Source organism: Oncorhynchus tshawytscha, linkage group LG30 (genome assembly GCF_018296145.1).
Source record: "Oncorhynchus tshawytscha isolate Ot180627B linkage group LG30, Otsh_v2.0, whole genome shotgun sequence".
In the NCBI taxonomy this organism is placed as follows: domain Eukaryota; kingdom Metazoa; phylum Chordata; class Actinopteri; order Salmoniformes; family Salmonidae; genus Oncorhynchus; species Oncorhynchus tshawytscha.
The window spans coordinates 32,091,694-32,104,738 of record NC_056458.1 but is presented as its reverse complement, the minus strand read 5'-3'; the positions used below and the strand labels follow the sequence as shown (position 1 = coordinate 32,104,738).

Genomic DNA, 13,045 nt, shown 5'->3' with positions numbered 1-13,045 from the left:
TTTTTCTACTATTACATTGTTATTGATTATTGCATGTTGGGTTTTGAGTTAGCAAGAAAGACATTTCACTGTTCTTGTGCATATGACATTAAAATTAAAACTTGAAACTTGAAACTGAAACTAGACTGGGACCAGAACTTCCGCACAGGCATTTCACGCTGAGGAAAAACACACTAGACAATTTTTTCCTCAAGGCCCCCACACCAGCCCATTCTTAGCAAAATAATGATATTTCGGCGCTAAAACCCTAATTTAGACAGGCCCACTGGGCTAAAGATAAACCAGCTCAATTCCCCAAATTGTCCTATGGCCAGAAGACTTGGGCCCGTATCCATAAAGCATCTCAGCGTAGGAGTGCTGAACTAGGATCAGCTCCCCATCTGTCCATATAATTGTAATCATTATGATCTAAAATACTAAATTGAGGTATTTGAATTACTTTCAAAGTCATTTGGAATTAAGCGTTTAAATATGTTTTTATTTGAAAACACAAGTAGTTAATTATTGAAAAGTATTGGCATGTATTTGAAATACTCAAACACACAGTAATTATACAAATACATAAATACTCCCATGCATTTGAACCATGTTTGTTTGGTATTTGAAATAATGTATTTGAAATAGAAGTATTTTCAAATACTTTCAAATAGTAGGCCATTTATAGGAAATTATTTGAAAATACTTTCACATACACTGTACATCCAATAGGAGTAGTTGATTCGGGCCACATCATTTGAAAATACTCAGATACACAGAAAATAATTATTTAAATAACAAATAGTCAAATGCACATATTTGAACCCAGGTCTGATGGCCGTCTCTGGCCTTAATTGATCAAATCTCCGTGGAAGAGGTGGCTGTCACCCTTACACAAAAGGTGTTATGACTTAAAGGTTCGGAAATTTCTTAAAACAGCTGATTTGGGCAATTTAAGACATACTGGCATACTGGTTGTCTTTAGAAAGGGTCACCCCCTTTCAATTACATTTGTCCACTGATGCATAGCTGATGTTGGAAATCTGTAGATGTTGGAAAAGTGTAGTCTACGTCTTATCCTTTGACTGATTGCTTTGTTGCAATTTATAGAGGCCACAATGTTCCTTTAAGATGAATTGGCGGAGGACACAAATGTAACACAAGTAAAAAGCTGGGCTTTTTGGGAAAGATTTTAATAGTTATTGAATGTTCTACATCGTACAGTAAATATTATACAATTACAAACTTGCCTTACTTCTGTCACCAGAATCACTGACTGATCCTCATTAGAATGACATGAAAACAAAAACAGATTTACACTTCATATACACAAGTCTGATGTGGGACTCTGCTTTACAAACGTCCCAATCTTATGTTACAAAAACATTCCGCCAGTGTTGCTGCAACCATGTGACAGAACGTTGCAAGAGCTCTGGGCGGCCATTAGTTGGGAAATCATTTTAATCTCAAGGTGCAGACTCTTTTAAACAATTTCTTTGATTATTTTTTGGGGAAGACACAAAGGTATACTTCACTCTCTCTGAATTAGTGTTCAAATCAAAGGTTTGACAAGACCAAAGTTCATTGTGACCAAAGAAAACAGACAAACCAAAGAGATTGTGTGTTCAACCTTGGTGGAGCTGCTTGCTTCTCAAACCCCAGGCATTGAGACACTCAGGAGCAGTTCCCATAGCCTAGAATTCAAACAGAGTTTGCTACGTTGCATGGTTGTTACATAACATGAAGTGAAACAATGGTGAAACATAACAAAATAAGTTTCAATCCCAGGCTACAGCTCTCATGCTTCAGTCCGCAAACTGTGGACCCATACACTTTAGCATGTTGTTTCAATAAACATGAATTGTAGTGTAAGGACTTGACTCTGGGGTAACTTTCAGATAATGCCCAGTTAGCACATTAGGTTCCCTGGATGTTCTGGGAACGTCTGTTTATGGTGTCAGTTTGGTTCTCGGAACATTCCTCTCGTGTTTCAATGCCTTTGGTCTTTGAGGGGAAAAGGCCAGCGAGTAGGAGGGACCTGTATGCCAGTTGCTTCTGACCGGGTTGCCAGATTGTGTCCCTCCGCACATCTGCTCCACTCATCCTACAGACTTGTGTTCTGAAATGCCCTCTGAAGCACCAAAAGGCAACCCACTTGAGATTGACAATAAAGATCTTCTATCTTAAGAATAATAAACATCAATCAATGAACAAAACCTTAAATAACACTTATGGTAAAAAGCGCTTAAATTACATACAAGAAATTAAAAGTTTCTTTTTTTTGTGCCTTTTTTTAAAACACTGCAGTTATACTCATAGTACACATGGTTGAATTATTATTGAGGTTTTGAACCACCAAAGATTTAGCACTCAACATAGCATTCACAGACTTGGGCCTGTGCAACTAGTCATATGCATTGTTCAGCTCTTGCATCACATTACATGTTCTGGTGAATAGCACTACAAAACTATATTTTTCGATGGTCTTCCCTCTAATGTTCCCAAAAAATGTGGCACAATACATTTACTTTTGAGACTTGTTTTCAATGTTTTTGTTCTGTTTGGCTCTGTGATAGGCTACTGACAGGGGAGAGTAGCGTTTGGATAACGTTGGCTCTACACAGTCTGACCAGTGCCATGTTGGGAAAAACTCTCACACATGACTGTATACATGCCTCACTCATCTACACATCTATACCTCGTTCACTAGCGAATGCTACTGTATCAATTGTCATATGTTGGGTGCAGGATGTCTCACCTTTAAATAAATGTTTTATTTCCATTGGCGATGTAACACTGTGGCAAAAAAATGGCATTTAGCATTTTACATAGTAGTTAACTGATTGTAACAGATTGAAAAAAGCAGTAGCAATTATTCACAACAGATATTCTCTTAAATTTACAGTTGTTTATTGAGACCAGAGTCAAATGCACGGAACTAAATGAACTCTTAAGAAATCTCTTAAAATATGAGCTAAGTACCTGGTATTTAGTATAGATTATTACTTTTAGATGTTTGTGCAATACAATTTTGACACACTCACATGATAACTCTGATATGTGGTCATGATACGGTAACCTAGTACTGAACCATAATAACCTAGTATGGAACTCCTCCTCACAACCTTTAAACTCTACCCAAGCTGAACCCTGCTTCCTTGCCAATTCTATTCTGAATTCCAAATGGATCCCTAGCCCCTACACCCTAGTCACTCCTGTGGATGTAGGCAGACTGGATCAATACACTGTAAGCATTATGGTAAAATCTTGCCTTCTGATTGGCTGGGTGGAAATGTCAGCCATATTGATTTCACCTATCCCAATCCTCTCAGAAGACCTGAGAGGAGTAGAGGCTAGGGCTAGGTTATGGGTTGATTTGGAGTCAACACATGCCGCACACGGACCTCTCCCAACTCAAGTCCCCCTGTCATAGGGTTTTTGGCCCCGACTAAAGGGACATGATTGAAACCTTTTTTTAAATGTTCCCAATTTCCTGTTAGAACACAAATTCTTCTTCTCATACACATGATTCCCTTCACGATCCTATCTCCCTTCCATTGTGTCTGCTATTGGATGCCCTGGAAACAATGTCTTGAACCTGTTCTATTGGCTACTCTGAAGGGAGGGAGGGCCTAGGATGTTGGCCAACATGACGACTAAATGTTTCCTTTCACTAATCTAAGTCCAAAATAATGTGTTTTAGAGCATTTTTACACCTGCCATTGTTTAGAAGATTTCACAAGACAGGTGAACTAGTATCAATTGCATGGACTACGGAGTAATATACACATTGAGACCAGATGACACAATTCTCTGGACTGAAACACATCTCTGTTGAGGTCAGTCTGGCTTCTAAAAGCTTGTTTCTGTTCCAAATAGCACTCAATTCCCTATATAGTGCCCTACTTTTGACCAGAGCCCTAAATAGGAAGGGAATAGAGGGCCCCTCTAAAACCCTGAGCCAACCAAGCAGTTTGGAACAGTATGTGTATATATTATGACTACATTTGGTGGAGTTTTTATTAGTTTTGGTCTTCGGCAAGGGTTTTTTCGACTGTTCGTTGCACACAATTTTTTTCTTGCGAGGCAAGCCGAAGTTAACACCATTTCATCGGCGATTGGTCAACAGTAGGAATTCCTCAATGAAGTGTTTGCTGTCATTCAATGACAGACGACTCATTTTCATGCAAATGTTTTCAATTGAGAAATACTCCACCAAACATCATAGTTAGATGTAAAATTGCACAACTAAGATCTCCTTTGCAAAAACATCAAAATGAATGACAGATTTCTAGATTAATTTAGACTATTTTGGCTACGTAGTCCCAAAACGGACAAACAGTACTATTGCGTCTTTTTTCTCTTTTTTCAGGCGAAGGTAAGGTATGCGAGCCCACTCGTTCGGTTCGGCTACCCAAACTGAAGCGTGCGGAAGAAGCCTTAACTCTGCTGTCTGCCCTGCACCCCTCACTACTGCCCTCTACTGGTCACCTGAAGAACGAGTGACACTGATCAGGGCCATGTTAAGTTCCCGAGAAAACGTTTTGAAAAGGACTAAAACAAGGCGGTACTACCTGAATCTGTCCAATAAGAACACCAATTTTTGTTTTCCAATGCAAAACGTTTTGCTCTGGCGTGCCTTGCTGAACACGACCAAGGTAAATGGTGCAGTTTAGGGCCTAGATATCTATTAAACATGTAAACATGACATCACATGGGATCTTTATTGCGAATAACACTAATCTCCAGCCTGTGAGATCAATGGGAGGCATGCAGCACAAGGCTATGGGCATAGATGCTTGACCACAACACAATTTAGATGCTTTTCTTCCTTTTTCCACTCACTACTCCCCTTGTATTCCTTTCTCCCCTCTCTTCTATTGACCGTAAATCCCTTGAATCCTTCAACTTAGTTATCCCTGGTCCAACTGACAATTTGCCTCACCCTTCAAACTCCATGCACTTCAGTTGACACTAGATTAGAGTTGGATTCAATTCACAACATAGCCTGCAATAGGGAGATCCTATCCAGCAATCTATCCATCGCATCCTATGATGTCTACACTTTTGAGTCTGTGTGTGTGATGTCCTATAAATCTGTATATGTATTGTGTACATGTGCCACTACTCATACCAACTGAAAAACCTAAATGTGAGTGTGTTTTTAAGTTTGCCGAGCTTTTACTTGTCCAAAAGAACCACAAACGCGCACAGGCGCTTGCTCACACGTCAGTATTCCTATATATAATATATATTCATGTATAGATATTTCAATTGCTTACAATACTCTAGTAGACGTAAAAGCTAATTAAGTCCACTGAACTTACTGAAAATGTACTCTACATGGTGTGTAACTATTACGGTACTTACGGTATAAGTCTTTCTTCTACCACATGACTGATATACAGTGGGAATAATCTTACGAAGCCAAGTTAATGCACGGTTGCTACAAGCTGGAAGACGACCCTTGTTATCTTGTGCTGGAAGATGGTTGTGTTTGAACGTAAACCGAAATGGGAATGCAAATCAAGAAAAGTGGAAAATAATCTAGGTGCAACACAAAAGAAACAAGGCGCGACACTCGTACGGCGCTTTCCCCCCAATGTTTTTTGAAACATGAGAGCATTTGGCAGCATACAAAGAGGTGTACATTCTCACGGCTGAAGGGACTGGCTTTGCGTCGTAACCAGTGTTCAGAACACAAAAATACACACACACACACACACAATTGTTTAGCACAAATGTACTATAAATGTACTATACTGCTGGTCAGTGTGTGTCTGGATTATAAGAGAGTCAAAATCAAAAAAAAAAAATCAACAAAATCTGAGGCTGGTAAAAAAATAATAAAAACATGAAAAAGCAGCTTTTCCAAATCACAAAATAATGCATAGTGACCCTTGCACTTTAGTTTTTTTTCTTGCTGACAGACTTGGTGCTTGTATGCCAGACCTCCTGCACCAATGTAAGACTTGAGTTGGAGCAATGTTTGACTCCTGAGAAAGAGTGAGAGAGAGAGAGGGGGAGTAGAGAGATGGAGAGGGGAGAGAGAAGAAATATGTATTATATATGTAATTTACAAAGAAAATATCACATTTGTACAATCAATTCATTTTCTAAGTGACAACTCAGAATTACAGTTAGTCACATATATTGTTTTATAATAATAACAGATCTAAGCACTTATGTATCAAAGCACTGTCAATAGATCGGACCTTAACTCTCCTAACCATAGACTGGAATAACATTGTGTTAGGTTAAAACTGATCTAGGACCAGTTACTTACATGAGTGGGGCCCAGTGATGAGGGTCTACCAGTGAGGAGGCACATAGCTGTACCCAGGCGTCCCCTGGGGCCGGTAGGTTGGCACGGTGACCGGATGTCCACCAATGTGCTGAGTGGCGTGCTGAGGCGTGGTCAGCAGAGTACCTGGGCAAAGAGGGTCAATCAGACAGACAGAGGTCATCAACATGGTAACACGGCCTGACAGTTGTCATCACCATGGAAGCATGTCAGTGGCCAAACTTCTTGAGAAATTATCGATCGAATACTGTTATAAACGTGTTATAAATAAAGCCTTTACTCCAAACAGAAACATTACTGTAAGTAATAGTTGTGTGAACTATTTGTTTGAGTTGTTGATAGGGTCACAAAATTCCCTTATCTGAGCATTTTGGTCAAGTTTTTCCAGAAATCTTAGTTGTAGGATTCCCAGATTTCCTGGTTATTCTCTCCTGATTCCACAAATCTTCTAACCAGTATTCTCTCTTTTCTTCTCTTTCTCTCAGGGTGCGTACTACACACAGCTGATGTGTGGGGCGGCAGGGTAGCCTAGTGGTTAGAGAGTTGGACTAGTTACCGAAAGGTTGCAAATTCAAATCCCCGAGCTGACAAGGTACAAATCTGTCGTTCTGCCCCTGAACAGGCAGTTAAACCCACTGTTCCTAGGCCGTCATTGAAAATAAGAATTTGTTCTTAACTGACTTGCCTAGTTAAATAAAAGGTCAAATAAAAAATCAATACATTTCTGGAAAACCTGGGAATTTTGCAACCCTAGCAGTTGAGTGTTGACTTCTTACCAGCAGACATGGCCATGGTTGTGCCGGCCACCATGCCCATGGCCATATGGCCGTTGGAGCGGGGCTGTTGGACAGGGGCAGGGTAGAGGGCGTTGGGGAGGCTGTTGGGCTGCACCACCGTGGTGTGGTGGATGACGTGAGGCTGAGCCGCATACATCGGCTGTGTGTAGTACGCACCCTGAGAGAAAGAGAAGAAAAGAGAGAAATGTTTTTTGTAATGCTTTGGCAATATTAAATATGGAAAAATTTAGAATTTGGCTTCTCTTACTTTTCTAGCACAGCTAATTTTACACAGCAAGCTAGCTGTCTAATAATCCCCCAAAAACTAGAGAATGGTCATCAATCATCTTATAAGGTGATATTGTCACACAGACAGCCAACCCCAGTAAGTAGAAAGCAGGTCCTTACCTGAGCGTAGAGGTTCTGTTGGGGATAGGCACTTCTGATGGGGTACATGGCCGTCTGGTAGGGGTTAGGGGATGGGGAATAGGGAGGGGGCGCCCCATTGGACTGACCAGGGGGGACCTTGTAGGGAGTCCCAGCAGTGTATCCTAGATAAGATAAGAGAGATAGGGAGAGGAAAGGATGGAAAGAGAGAAAGCAAGAGAGAGGGAGAGAAAGAGAGAAAGCAAGAGAGGGAAAGTCATGGAGAAAATAGCAAGAGAGAGAGAGAGTAAGAGAGAGATCAAGCCGGCAGAGGGAAAGATGGAAAAAGAGAAAGCAAAAGAGAAGGAGACAGAAAGAGAGAGAGAACATGTGGTGAGCGAGACCTAGTTTCAGTTTCCAGATCATTTTCAATTGTATTGACATTCAGAGTGTCTCATTGGCGGAGGAGAACAGTTAGGACTGACAGTGCTCCTTTACAAAATACATGTAGCCTCCAAGATACAGTGGGGCAAAAAAGTATTTAGTCAGCCACCAATTGTGCAAGTTCTAAGTTCAAGCAAGATATCTGGCTCTCACAGACCTGTAACTTCTTCTTTAAGAGTCTCCTCTGTCCTCCACTAGTTACCTGTATTAATGGCACCTGTTTGAACTTGTTATCAGTATAAAAGACACCTGTCCACAACCTCAAACAGTCACACTCCAAACTCCACTATGGCCAAGAACAAAGAGCTGTCAAAGGACACCAGAAACAAAATTGTAGACCTGCACCAGGCTGGGAAGACTGAATCTGCAATAGGTAAGCAGCTTGGTTTGAAGAAATCAACTGTGGGAGCAATTATTAGGAAATGGAAGACATACAAGACCTCTGATAATCTCCCTCGATCTGGGGCTCCACGCAAGATCTCACCCCGTGGGGTCAAAATGATCACAAGAACGGTGAGCAAAAATCCCAGAACCACATGGGGGGACCTAGTGAATGACCTGCAGAGAGCTGGGACCAAAGTAACAAAGCCTACCATCAGTAACACACTACGCCGCCAGGGACTCAAATCCTGCAGTGCCAGACGTTATCCCCTGCTTAAGCCATGTCCAGGCCCGTCTGAAGTTTGCTAGAGAGCATTTGGACGATCCAGAAGAAGATTGGGAGAATGTCATATGGTCAGATGAAACCAAAATAGAACTTTTTGGTAAAAACTCATCTCGTCGTGTTTGGAGGACAAAGAATGCTGATTTTTTTCCCTCAATTTGTCTGTCATAGTTGAAGTGTACCTATGATGAAAATTACAGGCCTCTCTCATCTTTTTAAGTGGGAGAACTTGCACAATTGGTGGCTGACTAAATACATTTTTGCGCCACTGTATATACAGTTGAAGTCTGAAGTTTACATACAAGAAATTTGTGGAGTGGTTAAAAAAACGAGTTTTAATGACTCCAACCTAAGTGTATGTAAACCTCCAAACTTCAACTGTATATAGTTTCCACAGAGCTTTGGACATATATGAAGCAGAACCAGCTGTATTATGAATGCCCAAAGAGAGGCCATGGGCTTGTTTGACATTGCAGCCGACGTGATGCACTTTGGGTCAATTGTGACTGATCTACAAATAATAATAAGTAGATATTTATGATGCAAGGTAATTTGTAGATCAGTCAGTCGACAGTCGGCTGTAATCGTGAACAAGCCCTGTGTCAGACAACTTAGCCCTGACTAACAACACAGAATGTGAACATTATTATTATTTATTTTTTACTCAAACACTCAAGCACACACACGCAGGCACACACACAGAGAAGTGTACGTTCTGGTGGGTTTTAGAGGACACTGATCATTACATTCATGTTAGGAAATCACCAAATCACTTCCATGACTCAAACACACGTTATCTATCCAACTGAAATGTAGTTACACTATATGAAAAGAATGTATGCTGCAGCAGCCAGCAAACATGTTATAGGACACAGCACAGCACTAAGCCAAGCAAAGTGCCATCCCACAGCCCCTCCCCCATATCACTTCCCCCTGTGATGTCACTCACTACCTCACATCCCCCATCGGCCTGTCTTACTACAAACCTTTTCCTAACACCTTTTTCCCAAGAGCTCGAAACCCAGCTCAGCTCTGAATGTTTCCCCAGCCATGCCAACGTGTATGTGTGTGTGTGTGTGTGTATGTATACTACCGTTCGAAAGTTTGGGGTCACTTTGAAATGTCCTTGTTTTTGAAAGAATATCAAATTTTTGGTCCATTAAAATAACATCAAATTGATCAGAAATACAGTGTAGACATTGTTAATGTTGTAAATGACTATTGTAGCTGAAAACGGCAGATTTTTTATGGAATATCTACATAGGCGTACAGAGGCCCATTATCAGCAACCATCACTCCTGTGTTCCAATAGCACGTTATGTTAGCTAATCCAAGTTTATAATTTTAAAAGGCTAAATGATCATTAGAAAATCCTTTTGCAATTATGTTAGCACAGCTGAAAACTGTTGTGCTCATTAAAGAAGCAATAAAACGGTCCTTCTTTAGACTAGTTGAGTATCTGGAGCATCAGCATTTGCGGGTTCGATTACAGCCTCAAAATGGCCAGAAACAAAAGACTTACATTAATTAATAAATAACAAAACACAGCTGTTTTCAAATACAATCTAGGCCTCTCTAATTTAATTTAGCCCGGGCATGAACATTTTAATTAGGCCTAATAAATAACAGAACATAGTTGTCTACTAACACCAGGGCTGGCCTGTCATCCCTAGAAGGGATCTAGCTTTTTCCCAATTAACATCAGACTTAACTTTTTGTAGCAGGTTAGGAGAACTTACCCAGCAGGCTTGGAGAATTAACATGGCAGGTTAGGAGAATTAGGTTAAGGTTAGGAAAATGGTTAGGGTTAGCTAAAAATGTTGACGTTCATTTGACCGGGCCAGCTCGCCCCACTCCCCATTCCCGCTGCGATTCAGCACCACAGCAGTAGAAAGAGGACACTCTAGGTGGCCACAAAATGAAGAAATTATAAAACTGATGTTGGACAATCAAATTAAATATGTAGATAAACGAAAATAAGGCTGGTTCATTGAGAAAAAGCTTATTTTACAATGCTCCCGTGAAACGAGGCCTGTACCATGCATTCATGAATGCACTTGTTTCCAAAGTTCAAATGATATCTCTTTTCACAGTTCTATTAGATGATGTAAATAAATGTTATGCCTATTGTAATTTGAACTCTCGTGGAGTCTTGACTCGTGTCATGTGTGATATACGTACGTGGCTTATTGATAACAACTCTGTTTCCTACAATAGGCATTTGGCTGACTAGTGATTGCAACATTGTACCTCTCTGATGTGTATAGCTGGCAACAATGTTTTGTTTTCAAGTGCTACTGAATAAGCTTAACTGAAATGCACCAATTGCGCATGATACACATAATTTATTAATCCATACCAAATCTTTGTACTATACATAACACAGGAGCGGGATATGCTGATCTGGCCCAGGGCGGTAGCAGAACTGCTAGGACTGGGCCTGACCAACACAATCATTGCCTTTAATTTACTTGTGTTTGCGGCAGACCTTGACCTGAAGTGACCCGCTGCTGTTGGGAAGTCAAAACTGTCCATCTCCTTGGAGCAGTTTAATGTGCATCAACCTTGTTACTTTGTCCTAAAGAAGGAGTGATCTTGAGGCAGTCTTTACTCTGTTGTGGAGAAAGTATCCCCTCTCGGCAGGCACACTGGAAATGGGGAAAATCAAGACAATCTTCGCCACTTATGTCCAGTCGGGGTACACTTAGCTGAAGTCTCTTTTGAGGACCTAGTCGGGTACACTTAGCTGAAGTCTCTTTTGAGGACCTAGTCGGGGTACACTTAGCTGAAGTCTCTTTTGAGGACCTAGTCAGAGTACACTTAGCTGAAGTCTCTTATGAGGACCTAGTTGGGGTACACTTAGCTGAAGTCTCTTTTGAGGACCTAGTCAGAGTACACTTAGCTGAAGTCTCTTATGAGGACCTAGTCAGAGTACACTTAGCTGAAGTCTCTTTTGAGGACCTAGTCGGGGTACACTTAGCTAAAGTCTCTTTTGAGAACCTAGTCGGGGTACACTTAGCTGAAGTCTCTTATGAGGACCTAGTCAGAGTACACTTAGCTGAAGTCTCTTTTGAGGACCTAGTCGGGGTACACTTAGCTGAAGTCTCTTTTGAGGACCTAGTCGGGTACACTTAGCTGAAGTCTCTTTTGAGGACCTAGTCAGAGTACACTTAGCTGAAGTCTCTTTTGAGGACCTACACACTTAGCTGAAGTCTCTTTGAAGTCTCTTTTGAGGACCTAGTCGGGTACACTTAGCTGAAGTCTCTTATGAGGACCTAGTCACACTTTGAGTCTTATGAGGACCTAGGGTACACTTAGCTGAAGTCTCTTTGAGGACCTGAAGTCTCGTATGAGGACCTAGTACACTTAGCTGAAGTCTCTTTTGAGGACCTTTTTAGCTGAAGTCTCTTTTGACCTAGTCAGGTCCTAGTACACTTAGCTGAAGTCTCTTTTGAGGACCTAGTCGGGGTACACTTAGCTGAAGTCTCTTTTGAGGACCTAGTCAGGTACACTTAGCTGAAGTCTCTTTTGAGGACCTAGTCAGGCACTTAGCTGAAGTCTCTTTTGAGGACCTAGTCGGGTACACTTAGCTGAAGTCTGAAGTCTCTTTTGAGGACCTAGTCAGAGTCGAGGACACTTAGCTGAAGTCTCTTTTGAGGACTAGCTGAAGTCTCTTTTGAGGACCTACTCTTAGAGGACCTAGTCAGAGTACACTTAGCTGAAGTCTCTTATGAGGACCTAGTCGGGGTACACTTAGCTGAAGTCTCTTATGAGGACCTAGTCAGAGTACACTTAGCTGAAGTCTCTTTTGAGGACCTAGTTGGGTACACTTACAGTGCCTTGCAAAAGTATTCGGCCCCCTTGAACTTTGCGACCTTTTGCCACATTTCAGGCTTCAAACATAAAGATATAAAACTGTATTTTTTTGTGAAGAATCAACAACAAGTGGGACACAATCATGAAGTGGAACGACATTTATTGGATATTTCAAACTTTTTTAACAAATCAAAAACTGAAAAATTGGCCGTGCAAAATTATTCAGCCCCCTTAAGTTAATACTTTGTAGCGCCACCTTTTGCTGCGATTACAGCTGTAAGTCGCTTGGGGTATGTCTCTATCAGTTTTGCACATCGAGAGACTGACATTTTTTCCCATTCCTCCTCGCAAAACAGCTCGAGCTCAGTGAGGTTGGATGGAGAGCATTTGTGAACAGCAGTTTTCAGTTCTTTCCACAGATTCTCGATTGGATTCAGGTCTGGACTTTGACTTGGCCATTCTAACACCTGGATATGTTTATTTTTGAACCATTCCATTGTAGATTTTGCTTTATGTTTTGGATCATTGTCTTGTTGGAAGACAAATCTCCGTCCCAGTCTCAGGTCTTTTGCAGACTCCATCAGGTTTTCTTCCAGAATGGTCCTGTATTTGGCTCCATCCATCTTCCCATCAATTTTAACCATCTTCCCTGTCCCTGCTGAAGAAAAGCAGGCCCAAACCATGATGCTGCCACCACCA

The 13,045-nt window shown here is 41.2% G+C and overlaps 1 protein-coding gene across 2 annotated transcripts in view; it reads right to left on the bottom strand.

Moving 5' to 3' along the window:
- Window positions 1–1,150: 1,150 nt before the first annotated feature.
- LOC112228405 (protein FAM168A) overlaps window positions 1,151–13,045 on the bottom strand; it is a 49,147-nt gene continuing 37,252 nt past the window's right edge. For both annotated transcript variants that reach the window (XM_024393703.2, XM_024393702.2), the window contains 4 exons: window positions 7,465–7,607; window positions 7,057–7,234; window positions 6,263–6,406; window positions 1,151–5,972 (listed from right to left, as the gene is read on the bottom strand). In XM_024393703.2, the coding sequence (XP_024249471.1) occupies window positions 6,288–6,406; window positions 7,057–7,234; window positions 7,465–7,607 (440 nt within the window). In that variant the 3' untranslated portion in view covers window positions 1,151–5,972; window positions 6,263–6,287. The remainder of the gene's footprint in view (window positions 5,973–6,262; window positions 6,407–7,056; window positions 7,235–7,464; window positions 7,608–13,045) is intronic.